This window comes from Seriola aureovittata, chromosome 15 (assembly GCF_021018895.1).
Source record: "Seriola aureovittata isolate HTS-2021-v1 ecotype China chromosome 15, ASM2101889v1, whole genome shotgun sequence".
In the NCBI taxonomy this organism is placed as follows: Eukaryota; Metazoa; Chordata; class Actinopteri; order Carangiformes; family Carangidae; genus Seriola; species Seriola aureovittata.
Window position 1 is genome coordinate 23,662,770 of NC_079378.1, and position 13,552 is coordinate 23,676,321.

The 13,552-nt window shown below is 45.4% G+C and overlaps 1 protein-coding gene across 5 annotated transcripts in view; it reads left to right on the forward strand.

Annotated features, from left to right (window-relative positions):
- ncor1 (nuclear receptor corepressor 1) overlaps positions 1-13,259 on the forward strand; it is a 51,419-nt gene extending 38,160 nt beyond the window's left edge. For 2 of the 5 annotated variants that reach the window (XM_056397728.1, XM_056397731.1), the window contains 23 exons: positions 219-385; positions 1,096-1,210; positions 2,819-2,904; positions 3,034-3,202; positions 3,295-3,420; positions 3,510-3,593; positions 3,689-3,939; positions 4,088-4,397; positions 4,713-4,940; positions 5,170-5,370; positions 5,810-5,959; positions 6,694-6,903; positions 6,998-7,133; positions 7,346-7,827; positions 8,060-8,176; positions 8,560-8,708; positions 8,819-9,036; positions 9,125-9,268; positions 9,717-9,862; positions 10,076-10,129; positions 10,225-10,428; positions 10,529-10,705; positions 10,810-13,259. In XM_056397728.1, coding sequence (XP_056253703.1) covers positions 219-385; positions 1,096-1,210; positions 2,819-2,904; positions 3,034-3,202; positions 3,295-3,420; positions 3,510-3,593; positions 3,689-3,939; positions 4,088-4,397; positions 4,713-4,940; positions 5,170-5,370; positions 5,810-5,959; positions 6,694-6,903; positions 6,998-7,133; positions 7,346-7,827; positions 8,060-8,176; positions 8,560-8,708; positions 8,819-9,036; positions 9,125-9,268; positions 9,717-9,862; positions 10,076-10,129; positions 10,225-10,428; positions 10,529-10,705; positions 10,810-11,015 — 4,130 coding nt within the window. In that variant the 3' untranslated portion in view covers positions 11,016-13,259. The remainder of the gene's footprint in view (positions 1-218; positions 386-1,095; positions 1,211-2,818; positions 2,905-3,033; positions 3,203-3,294; positions 3,421-3,509; positions 3,594-3,688; positions 3,940-4,087; positions 4,398-4,712; positions 4,941-5,169; positions 5,371-5,809; positions 5,960-6,693; positions 6,904-6,997; positions 7,134-7,345; positions 7,828-8,059; positions 8,177-8,559; positions 8,709-8,818; positions 9,037-9,124; positions 9,269-9,716; positions 9,863-10,075; positions 10,130-10,224; positions 10,429-10,528; positions 10,706-10,809) is intronic. The other 3 variants (XM_056397729.1, XM_056397730.1, XM_056397732.1) reach the window with 3 other exon arrangements.
- Positions 13,260-13,552: the final 293 nt, after the last annotated feature.

Sequence of the window (13,552 nt, forward strand, 5' to 3'; positions counted from 1 at the left end):
ATGAGGCAGAATATTTGATCATGCAGTCTTTGATGGGAAATGAAGCTTAATGGCATGCACATGTTGGGTGGGTTGGAGCTGTGCTGTCTGGCAGTCAGAAGTTTACTGCTGATAGCTATTTTACGGTTTTGTTGTTTATGTAGGTGTTTAATGCCCAAATGTTGGCTGGTAATCAGTTGTGTCTGACTTTTTTATGTCCTTTTTTATATTCCCACCAGTCCTCCACCCTGCCTCCAACCAGCTGGTCGGGAGTATGCCAGATGGAGTCCGGGTGACGTTCAGCAGACCCAGTCGACCTCCCAACATTCCCTCTCCTCCTCCACTCATTCCAACCACCAAGCCCACGGACAAGCCCTCCTTCATCCAAGGAGGCTCCATCTCCCAGGTGAGACACCAGGGGGACGATGGTATCAACGCAAAGTAGAGACTAACTAATGTTACTTAATCATCAAGTGAATGCATCTGCGTTTGATGATGAAATGTTTTCCAAAGCAGACACAGTAAACACTTGATTTTATTTATCCAATGTACAGTATGTGTCAGGTTATTATATTCCATCCTAATAAAAAGCCTCTCCTTGTAAGTTATTCTCATCCAAACAATCGACTCAAGGGGTTGTAGTTAAATGACTGGGGTTAGTAGCTGAAACAGTGAAGCAGAGTGTAACCCACACCTCGACCCTGAACCTTCAGAGGAACAAACTCTGTCCATAACAAATTTCAAGTAATCCTGAGCTATAGTCAATATGTTTATCTACTTTGGACTTGTCAGGATGAACTTTAATTCATGAAACAAATGTACATTTGCAGGGAATCAAGGAACCGTGAGAACGTACAGTTGTGTACAGCTTCTCGACTGTCATTATATGAGCTAGGCTTTCTTGGAAGCTCAGCTCTATAGAAATGGAACAGGGGAGGTGTATTAATCAGAAAACTGCGCTGCGTTGAAAAGTTAATGTCAATGATTTGTTCATTGACAGTTTATTGATGAAAGACTGTTACACATAAAAGATCATCAGAGTCACCTCACACCACTTCCTTGTTTAATTAACAGCCACTGGACCTTGAATTTTGTTCTTTGTGCCTGCTCTCCCAGGGAACTCCTGGCACATACCTCCCGCCCCACGCTGTCTATGGGCCAGAGGGGACTAAGAGCACCGTGGGCTCCATCTCTCTGGGTCTGCCTCGGCAGCAGGATCCCAGCAAACCTGGTAAGACAGCAGACGGTCACATTACTGTGCTGTTTTGTCACTGTGCAGGTCAGACAGGCAGAACACCATTCAATAAAACCAGACCTGACATAAAACAAGAGTAATGACGCCCCTGAGGTCCGTAAAGCTTTATCTTGCTACGTCAAAACATTCTGCTAAAGCGAGATTTTATTGTTTAATAGATTTTTTGCAAGTAAATGCTCCAACATATAAAAATTGATGCTTCTGTAATAGTGCACTTAAAATTTGCTTCTTGCTTTTTGACACTTTATGTGACAACTAAAAATTAAAGATGTGAAAATTCATCCATCCGTAAAGAAAGAGATTATTCTATAGATTATTCTTTTAATCTGAGATCACATAAACGTTGTCTACTCCAGTTGCATCCACTGTTTCTGAAGTGTTGTCTTCAGTGTCACTGAACTTGAACTGCTGCAGTCTGGAAACTGTGACCAGTGCAGTAATGAAACAGCATCTATTCCCAATCCTTCACGCCCACACCTGCGTTGCGTCTCGCCACTTTGCATTTATCTTCAGTCACAACAGAATCTGTGAAATGCTCTGTCAAGAAGTGCACATGTAGTTTTATTGTATTTATTATAAATGAAGCTCATTACAGATTAAGTAATAAATTGCCAGAACCTTGATAAACGAGTTATGTTTAGTCTCAAATACTGACAAGCTCACTATTGATATTTCACCATAAGCCTGTGTGGGTAGGTATTGTCCATACTGGTGAAAACAAAGCTGCTCATTTGCATTGCCACTAATCGTTGAATGAGCTTTACTGCATAATGTTTTCCCCGTCAAATGAGATTGTTCAGGACATTTAAGGACATGTCGACCTGAGAAAGGTTCATGATAAAAACATCTTTAGGACCTTTGCAGCACAACTCTGTTGAACTGACACAATGTGAGGAACTACTTCACATCAGTATGTTTAACACATTTCCTCTTTGTTGACCTGAACTTCCTACACGATATCTGTCTGTGGTCTCTGATCAGAGCTGTTCCTGCCACAACATACCGCCCCAGAAGAAACTGCTGACCTGTACTGCAGTGATCCTATAAATCAGGAACTGTAATAGTAAACTGTTTTCCAGAACTCCTTTTCTGTCACTTAATATACTCCGATATGTTTTTGCACAAAACTAATTTCTATGAAAGCCATTGCTTCAAAAAAGTACAAGGGATATGATATGTTTTGTTAGGAAGATCATGCTGCACAACTTTCACTCAGGCTCAAAACATGACAAACGGAAATAAACTTCTTTTTCTGCTCGTATGATTTAGAAGTTAAGTTGTGACACTTAAACCGGTATTATTAATGAACAGAGAAGGAGTCTGGGCAGGAAGTGTCCTTGAGCAAGACACTGAACCTGAAGTTGCTTCCGGTGGGAAGGCCAGCCCTTTACATGGCAGCTCCGACATGAGTGTGTGTGTGAATGGGTGAATGAGAGGCAGACTGTCCTCTGAGGGTGAAAAGCGCTTATATAGGTGCAGTCTATGTACTGTTTATTATGAAAATCGACTTTTTGGTTCAACTCCACTAGATGACACCAACCACACAGAGCTTAACTTCCTATTCCTTGTCTTTCAACTCTTCAGGAGCTGCAGTTTCGTCCATACAGGATGGCAGAGGCAACCCGGCGAAGGTGGGCGAGGGTATGGCTTTCAGAGGATCAATCACTCAGGTAATGACTGGATGAAGGGTTCTTTTTCGCTTGTTTGGTAATTATATGATAGAAGCCTTGGTGATTTATTGAGAAGTGTGTGTTTTTGTTCTTAATGTTGCATTATCTCTTTACTCTTTTGTAAAACAGGGCACTCCAGCCCTGCCCCAGTCCAGCATCGCTGCTGACCTCCTGAAGGGCACAATCACAAAGCTGGCCACAGAGGACCTGAGCATCCCAGACAAGACTAGAGGAGATCAGCTGACTAAAGGTCATGTCATCTATGAAGGCAAGAGTGGTCACATCCTCTCCTTTGATGGTAAGTGCTTTGATTATTGATATATCAAATAACTGTTTGTGTATTTCTTCACCAAGCACACAAACTCAATCGTGACTTTTTATGTCCCAAAGCTATCAAGAACCCGAGGGAAAACACCCGCAGCCCCAGAACAGGCCATGACATGAAACGCACTTACGACATGATGGAGGGGTCCATGGGCAGGGGACACCCCGGCAGGGAGGGCGCTCCCTTCGAAGGTACTGCTTGTGTGTCACTGAGTGTACAGTATATGTGCCGGTTTGTTGGTTGTGTAGCCGTAGCGTGACGGTGGTCATTTGTTTCTCAGGGTTAATAAGCAGAGCCTTGCCTAGAGAGGGTGTCCATGGAGATTCTAAGGAAAGGCCATTGATGACCGGATCCATCATGCAAGGTAGCTAATTGTAAAAAACATGTCCATAAGTCGCTCACTGTTGCTAGTGGCATCAAATAAAGAGAGAAGCTGACATACTTTTCCAACATTTCCAGGAACACCGAGGACCGCTGCAGAGACTTACGAAGACGCCATGAAATATGGGAAACAGATAAAGCGAGAGAGTCCACCGATCCGGTCCTTCGAAGGTGGTATTGGCAAAGGAAAGCCCTATGAGGGAGTGAATACCATCAAAGAGATGGGACGCTCCATTCACGAAATCCCCCGGCAGGATCAGTCCGGCCAGGACATCTGCAAGACCCCCGACATGTCAGACCGGAGGGTTATGGAGGGCGCCATATCTCAGGTGAGACAGTTTGAGTGTTGATGGGCTGGTCAGGATATGCATACAATACAATACATTACAATGTGCAGCATCAACAAATGTACAAAGTGGATGTAAACAATGATGATGAAGAATTAATGACTGACCTGTTGTTCGCTCCATTGTCCAGATTCACCCTCTCAACCAGCCGACTATCAAGCACAATGTCAAGTCCCTGATCACCAGTCCCTCTAAGCTTCCTCACAGCATGCCGCAGCTGGAGGCCATGGAACGAGCCAAATACGAGGAGAGCAAGGCAGTGCGCCACACGTCCGTGGTCAACTCCACCACCTCTGTCCTGCGCTCCACACACCAGGAGGCCAGCAAATCCCAGCTTAGCCCGGGCATGTATGAGGACGCCAATGCTCGCAGGACCCCTGTCAACTACAGCACCAATCCCGTATCCAGAGGATCACCTATGCTGGGACGTGCTCCAGAGGGTATATCCCATAGTCATTTTATTTACAAACGGTGGACTTCGGCCTTCTCAGCCTCGTTGCTTATCTAACACTATAACTACAGCAATTATAGTGTTAGACAAAATTACATTAGACAGTTATCTTGCTAAGCCAGATCATCTTATTGGACGGAGTAAGTGTATTAGGAGTAATATGTAATGTGTACCCACTACTGAGGTCATTGGGTGAAACTTTATTCCTGATTTAGGTTACTGGTCACAGATGTACTCTCATGAGATGTTTCGTTGTTTGTTAAACTAATTAAAAGAGCCGTGTTGGTTCCTCTCTCCTACTAAGGTGGTATGAGCTCTGCGAAATCTGCTGCACATGAAAGAAAGAGTGCCATGACCCCGACACAGAGGGACAGTGTCCCAGCCAAGTCCCCAGTGTCAGGTGGTGACCCTGTAGCCTCTCACAGCCCCTTCGACCCCCACCACAGGCCCGTTGTTCCCGGGGAAGTGTACCGACCCCACCTGCCTCCACATCTCGACCCCACCCTGGCCTTCCACAGAGTGCTGGATCCTGGTACCGTGTTTAAACCCTCTCCACTTTCCACCCTCTCCACCACAACTCCAAACAGAATAATAATAGCCTTGATTCTGAGCAAATTGACGAAAGCAGCTCAGGCCCTCTAATTCATAGGCATTACATGTCCAGGATCTTTTTCAGCCATTGACGTCAGCAGTTGCGATCAGTATCTGTGAGCCTTCTGTTCATATGTTTTGTTTTGTTTCTCTCCTGTCCTCTACGACAGCGTTCATGTTCTCCAGGCAGCCGTCCCCCACAAACTACCACAACACCTACCAGCTGTACACCATGGAGAACACACGGCAGACCATCCTCAACGATTATATCACTTCCCAGCAGATGCAAGTCATTCCTCGGCCCGACATGGCCCGGGGGTTGTCACCACGGGAACAGCCTGTCGCTATCCCTTACGCAGCTGGAACACGAGGTACGGGCCTCCACCAGCTGACCCTCTCTCACCTGCCGCATCAGGCAGGGGAGAGGCCTTGAGCGGGAGGGGCTGTAGTATGCCGATTGTGTGTTTGTGAAGTAGTGGCTACCTTTTCCAGACGCCCAGAAGCAAATGACCTAGACAAATTTAGCTGATTTACTGCTCTTTACATTGGGGCTGCAACCGATTCGGCTGATTTACCAAGTGGGTACGGTCATCCAAATCTCCCTTTGCTGGGTGGTTGCCTCTTACAAGTTGACCACTATTCCACTCTCTTTGCAGCCCTGTCGATTAATCAATGATCAATCTGTATTTGGGAGCACTAACAGAGGAAGGTGACGGGTTACAGCTAAGTGTATACGGTGTTCGTACATTCAGAAATTGATGGATCGGTTCTTGTTGTTCACCGCTGGCCCTTTGCTTCTGTCTGTAAAAGGGATTATTGATCTAGCCCAGATGCCTCCAACTATCCTGTTGCCTCACCCTGGGGGAACAGGTACTCCCACTTTGGAACGCATCGCCTACCTCCCTGGAGCTCAGCCCCCTTTCCCTCCTAGGGCTTTCAACCCAACCTCCATATCGCCAGGTGAGGACCCCACCCCTCCCTATCCCTACACCCCCGTGTTCCCTTATCTGCCTTGCCACGATCTCCAATGTTCCCTCACACCTCTGTAAGAGTGCAGCCGTGCACTGGCCTGAGGTGTCAAAGGTCAGTTCTGCCTGTCCAGCCACAGATCAAGCTGAATCTTACTGCAGTCACACTGGGAAGGATTTCTCACCAAGCTGACTGTTGTGTGGCGGCGGCAGCGGTTTTATTACTCCAACAGAAAGAAGAAAAGTTGTGCTCCACATCATTTTTATGGGCAAAAATATGTAAGATTGAAATGTGCAATGAATTGAAGTTGAACTTTTTTTTATGTCTACAGCTGGAACTCTGTAATATCTCGTAGTTCTCAGATCTTATACTCCGACACTCTTTTAGACTCAAATTCACTAAATAAGCCTTAAAAAATTTGGAGGCATAAAGGGTTTGCAGTTGTTTTTTGTTCCACTTTTGAATTGCAAAACTGTTTTCATGTTTCATCCCAGTTAAGAATAACACGATCATAACAAACAGCACAGTAGAACCCTGTGTAGTCCGTTGCACTAAAGGTTTTCGTCTCAAATTTTAATTATGGCAATATTCCTGGGACAGAATATTACCGTGACGGTGCTGTGATAGATTCAGAACTTATCAGCAAAGCTCTGATCCATCCGGCTGAGACCATATGACTGGTGTGTGTAAACCCCGTGTCTGGTGTTTGTCATTGTTCTCCTCAGGTCACCCTGCCCATCTTGCTGCTGCCGTTGCTGCCAGTGCAGAGAGGGAGCGGGAGAGGGAGCGTGACCGCGAGCACCAGGAGAAAGAGAGGGAGAAGGAGAGGGAGAGGGAGCAGCGGGAGAGGGAACGGGAACGAGAGAGGGAGCGGGAGCGGGAAATGCGAGAACGAGAGCGGGACCGGGAGCGAGCCAATGAATACATCCGCGGAGGTGAGTTGTTTAGCTGCTTTGTAAAACAAAAAAATCTAAACTCCAGCTCAGTATGTTTATATTATTTTAATACAATTTGATGTGTGTGTATCAGGTGGACCAGAGCAGCCAGGCCGGCCAGGGAGTCGAGGTTATCTGCACTCACCTTCTCCTTCGCTCAGGACGCAGGAAGTAGTGGTTCAGCAGCGGCCGAGTATTTTCCAGGGAAAGAGTGTCATCACCTCTCTAATGTAAGTTTAAACCTGCTCTAATGCTGTGTTTACATCAGCTCACTTACACTGTGTGTGTGTGTGTGTGTGTGTGTGTGTGTGTGTGTGTGTGTGTGTGTGTGTGTGTGAAAAATATGCATAGGAGTTTGTCGACACATCCCTAGTTTATGTTAAAAGTCTGGACGGTGGACTCGGATATGTTTGACCCCTTCATTTCCTTATTTCCTCATCAGGCCCCATTCAGCGGCAGCGACACCAGCGGTACAAAGTAGCTCTCGCTACGGTACTGCCGCTGATGCTCTGGCTGCGCTGGTGGACGCTGCAGCCTCAGCCCCACAGATGGATGTGGCCAAGGTGAAGGAGAGCAAACATGAACGGGATGATGACATGTCTTCATCAGCTGCAGCTCGGCGAGCAGCCAGCCTCTCCGAACAGCAGCAACAGGAGGCAGAAAGACGATCCATGCAGTCACCATATGGTGCTATGTCTCTGCCAGGAGGTAAGCCCCATCCAGCTTACTCTGAGGGCCCTGGCGTCGGGGTTAAGGATAAGGGACCTCAAACCTCAAAGTCCCGCATCGAAGAGGAGCTTCGGACTCGTGGAAAGACGACTATCACAGCCGCTAGCTTCATTGATGTCATCATCACACGGCAGATAGCCTCTGACAAAGACTCACGAGAGCGAGGCTCTCAGAGCTCTGACTCCTCTAGCAGCTGTAAGTGTGTTGTATACACATGGCTTAGGAGATAGCTGAACCTTATTAAAACTGCACACAAGTGCACTATGACACTGTCATCGTCAGTTACCTGAGTGGACTAGAACACAAATGAGTTAAATCTTAAATGTAATCATTTATCAAAGTACATATTTTTATAATATGATTGAACCTTTTAATATTGTGTCCTTTGCGCAACAGAAATAACTTGTTGTTCATACTTGTGCTGCAGTGTCATCTAGTCGATATGACAATACCGGCGGAGGAGCCATTGAGGTGATCAGTCCTGCTAGTTCCCCAGTCCAACTGCAACAGGACAAACCAGAAGACGGACAGCAACAGGCAGCAGGTATGAACACACACCCGGAGTGAGCAAGTAAATTCTTGGAAGTAGAATACTGAATATTTCAGTTCATTCAAAGAGCGTTGTAGTTCATGTCAAAGATGACATTTAACAACGGTTGAACAAATTTGGCTGTGGAGGCTAAATTTAGCTGTTAGTGGCGTAAACATGCCCCGACTGACCTTTTCATTTGAGACCGTCGGACGCCGTTCTTCGGCACTAGTCTAGTCACCAGACTCCACTTGAAGTTATTCCTGTCAGCCGCACGCAGATGTAGATCAGTTACTGTTGGCAAACAGCATGTTAGCTCCTCCCCATCTCATCACCCCTTACCTCAACCTGACTGCCGCTCCAAAACAAAAACACTGACCCTGGTCAACCTTCACCAGCTGGCATGCGGGCGTACGACATGAGTCGTTACCGACCATCGGGGGAGCCATCACAGCCCAGTTCCCAGCAGCCCCCCTCCTCCCAGGCAGACAGCTACTCTCAGGTCCCCAAGACTCACCGGGTCATGACCTTGGCAGACCACATTTCGGTAAGATGTGCTGGAGAATATGAAAAAAGTAATGAAGCACATATCAAATTTACAATGTACCTCACCCCATCATGCCTAACTCACCTGGTTTTCTGGTTCCTGTCACGCAGCATATCATAACCCAGGACTTTGCCCGGAATCAGGACCCTCCACCCGTCTCCTCCTCAGCTTCTGCCACATTCCAGAGCGTGGTGCCCTCCGTGTCCTCGTCAGGTCGAGCCAAGGTGCCCAGCCGCTACAGTCCTGAGAACCAGGTCCAGGCTCTACACCACCAGAGACCCTCCAGTAGAGTTTCACCAGAGAACGCCCCTGACAAGCCCAGAGCCAGGTGTGTGGACCAGAGAGTTAATCCTGAGAGTGAGTCTGATTTATTACACATTGTGTGTCTAACGTTAGTCTCTGTCCTTCCTGCCCAGGCCTGGTAAGTCTCCAGAGCGAGGAGGCAGGCCGATGGAGAACTATGAACCCATCTCTCCACCGCAGAGCTATCAAGGCATGGACAAACAGGATGCTGCCGGGCCTCCACCCCAGAGGCGAGAGGCGGAAAACTCTGAGATCAGGTACCGGTTCTGCACAGTTCAGATGTGTGATAGTTTGTAGCTGTCAGCTCAGCAAGCCAGTACATCTCTTCATACAGCTCGATACTCGGAATCAGATTTGATATTTATATATTTAAAGTAACTGATACTCTTTTAAAGGTTAATTACAATAGCTGTTGGATTACTGTTAAATGTAAACGAGGAATTTTCTCTGTGCAGCTTGTCATATATGTTGTGAATATCAAATTACCAGTATCTCCTCACTTGATCGACACATTGCTAAAATTAGTTTTCCATCAGCACCCTGACATTTGATGCATGACTGTAAATCAGTTTACCAGCCGGCAGAATGCTCCCTGCTGTCAGCAGCTGTTTGACATCCCAGTTTAAAGTCCCTAGTCCTACTGAGGGTTTGTTTCCCCAGTTACCCCTTTTGCTGTTTGACTCTTTACTGTTTGTCTGGTTCAAGGAATGACTCAAGGTCTCCAGGGAGTGTCAGCTACCTGCCTTCCTTCTTCACCAAGCTGGAGAACACCTCGCCAATGGTGAAATCCAAGAAGCAGGAGATCTTTCGTAAGTTGAACTCCAACTCTGGTGTCGGTGATTCTGACGTTGGTAAGTGGGTCTTCTCTTATCCTCTTCCTTCTAACTAACATGCCTGCATCAGATGATTAACAAACTGTTAATATTTGTGTGTGCAAGACTTTAGTGTTTTAAGAAGTCAAGTCCTACTAAATTTTCAAGCTCATTAAGCATGTGACGCTGGAACAATTTGCCTTACTGTTACATTTTTTTTATGTTTTTCAATGGCCAATAATTGTCTTGCAGGAAACGCACAACCAGGCACGGAGATCTTTAACTTGCCTGCTGTTACCAGCTCCAGTAAGTAGCAGTGACAGTCGCTCAGAAACTTAACGCTTCACTCTAGTTGATGTATCCTTCGTCACTGTTTTTTGTTGTTGTTTTTTGGTTTGTAGGCAGCATCAACCCCAGGAATCACTCCTTTAGTGATCCAGCCAGTAACCTGGGCCTGGAGGACATCATCCGCAAGGCTCTGATGGGCAACTTGGAGGAGAGACAGGATGAGCATCAGGGAGGAATGGGGGCTCAGTGTGCCATCAACAACACACCTGGTGCAGGCGGTGATGCCCGCCAGGAGGCCAACCCATCACCCAGTATGGGTATGAACAAATCACATTCCCAGCACGTTCAGCTTGTTCAGAAGAAGTCCCGTGTTTAACATGTTGCTGATTCACACATTCTGCCCATTTGAATCTGCAGGGAAGCAGAAGCAGAGCAAAGCCAACAGCCGGAAATCCAAGTCACCTAACCTGGGTCAGGCCTACGCTGGTGGGGAACGTCCCTCTTCAGTGTCCTCCGTCCACTCTGAGGGAGATTATCACAGACAAGCCCAAGCCCAGCCACAGTGGAGTTGGGATGACCGACCCTCATCCACAGGTGAGCTGTCCGGCCTCTGCTGTCAGAGTCTGTGAAAACCAGTCACCTACTGTAAGTGCGGTTAATCTTGATTTTTAAATTTTCTCCACTTCTTCTTTCCGCAGGATCCATGCAGTTCCCTTACAACCCGCTGACCATGCGCATACTAAGCAGCACGCCACCAACCTCCATAGCCTCCCCCTCCATACAGAGCCAGCAGCAGCAGCAGCAGCCGCAACCGCCTCCGGCTGGAGCCCCGGTGGCCCAGCAGCGCGTGTGGCAGTCTCTGCTGTCAGAGCAATATGAGACCCTGTCTGACAGCGATGACTGAGCCCTGCTTGCTACGGCTCCAATAACCACAAGAGACGCCTGAACTGAGGCCTGTCTGTCCACCCCCCTCTCCCGGAACTAACCTTGCTCACTTGAGAGTGTGACAAGTAGGTGGGGTGGTGTCATTTTTTAATTTTGGTGCTATGGCGCCCCCTGGCTGTTGGCTAAGAGTACAAGCAGCAGCCTGTGACAGGCAGGGCTCTCCAGAACAAGACTTGCTTTTGGTCCGGAAGCACTCACCCGGCCTGTCGGGATGAGGGGATGACATGAGCTATAGTAAAGATGAAGAACTGAATATGTAAAAAGAAACAACATAAGAGATTATTTCTGAATTTTGTTTGATTTCTGTAAAGATATACTTTGTCTTTAAGAAAATCATTGTATGTACATAGAGTAACTTTTTGCAGTGTTTTTCCTACCTTGATTATTTCTTATTTTAATGTCGCTTTTAAATTGATCCACTTTAAATGGGAAGAGTAGGGGTTTAATCTTTAATATCACAGTTGGTCTCTCCCAGTCCATCTCCACCCCACGTCACCTGACCCCCATTTTAATATTTTTACCATAGCGACGCGAAGAGAGACCAGACCTGTGGTTTGTACTTGACCATGAGTGGAGCACAGAGACTGTGCTTCCCTGCGCGCCATCCATCAAGCACCACCAGAGCCTGAACATCGTGGACACTCGAGGATGAAACAAAACACAGACTAACATTTCAAACAGCTTTGATATCTGATGCCTGTCTTCGCCACACAGTGGAGATGATGTATGGATTGTAATTATCAGATGGTAGATGTAACTTCTCACCCGGTTCTAGACAGAGAAATGTCTTCAAAAGTTGAGAACACTGGTGTCATAGCAGAAAGGTGAAAAGTCTGATATAAGCTTAATTTTGCCAGAAAAGATGATATCCTTATGACTACTCCTGGACCCAGTCTGAATAATGAAAGTGAGCCAATGTGTTTTTTTTTTTTGTTTTTTTTTTTGTTTTGTTTTGTTTTGTTTTTTTTTGTTTTTTTAAAATAGAGCTGACCATGGTGTGGCACATGTTGCTGTCTCTCTCTGCAGTTTCCAGCCTGTCCAGAATGATCTGCTCTGCAATGTTGTCATGGTAAAAAAAAAAAAAAAAAAAAAAAAGTATGTCAGGAACTTTTTTTTTTTTGTTTTGTTTTGTTTTGTTTTGTTTTTTTCTTTGGACAGTTTTGCCATGCCGCGTGACTTGAGAAAGAAGGCAGCTTTAAGTAATTTTCTCAGAGATATACGTTGGTGTTTGATGTTTGTATTTGTTTCTGTAGTCCCTTTTTTTTTTGATACTGTCCTGACAAAATCTGAACTCTGTAAATTGTCTTTCCATTACACAAAAAGACAAAACTAACCAAACATAAAGAATGGTCTGCACCATTGTTGCACTTTTTTGCTTTCTAGCTTTTGACAACAAAAAGCATACTACCTGCTGTGTAACTTATTCAACCTCCAGCACAGGAGTATATTCAGATGTGCTTTAACTTTTCCCACCACTCACAGAAATCTGGATGTTTTGACTTCCTGTCTTTTCTTGTAGCTGGTACATGAGTTTGTAGTGTGACACTTGCATCACAGTTACAGTTTTAAGTGTATGGTACCGTTAAATGTTTAGGAGTTTGCTGTCATGGTGATTCAAAACTATGACCACTTAATCTCTGCTTTCATTGTGTCAATCAACAGGCGTACAGCTTAGAATATAAATTATACTCGGTCAACATCATAAATGGCAGTAACGTTCCTTCGCAAGTCTTTTTGAGATATGTGAAAAAAAACACCATATTTTGGCTTTTTCCACTTTCACTTTGCTCAGTCAACTAATCCATTCTGCTCTAAACTTGATATTTTCTTTCTTTCTTTGATTTTGAATCATTTGTCATAGCACATGTTCAGATTTTTATTTTCTGTCATTTTCAACATCTTTGTTATTCATCCTATTTAGATGGGATGTTATGTGTTTACAAAGGCAATGACAAAAAAAGTTTACAAACTTGAATCTTAAAGAAATCCGACATGAAGCCGAAAAAGAATTAGAGCATCTTTTCAGCTCTCTATCAAACACACAGTGGTGACTTTTTTGTCTTTTTGAAATTGAGACTTGAAAACCCGTGTATCCTATGATGTTGAAATGCAATGTTTGTATCGCACAATGTCTCTTAGTAGGCTATTACAAGAGTTCAGACCAATCAAATAAAGTGGATCAGTTGTCCACCACTGAATAATGTGTATGTTCTTCATAGGTGTCTCATCTTTTTATCGACTAATATGATGCTGCACTGCATCCCCCATTTCTACTGCTGCCAGAACCAAGACAAACACAAGTGGTACGAAAATTTGTTGTTGAGGTACATCATAGCTTTATTTTATAGCAGGCCTGCCGCTGTATATGTACTTAGTAAATGAAAATGGCAGATTGGTCAATAATGGTTTGAAGTAGGTTACTGCAGTGAAAAAGTGTGTTTGTCTTTCTGTTAGGAGCCTTTTTAACAGTAAAAATTCACATAGGGTTGTTTCATA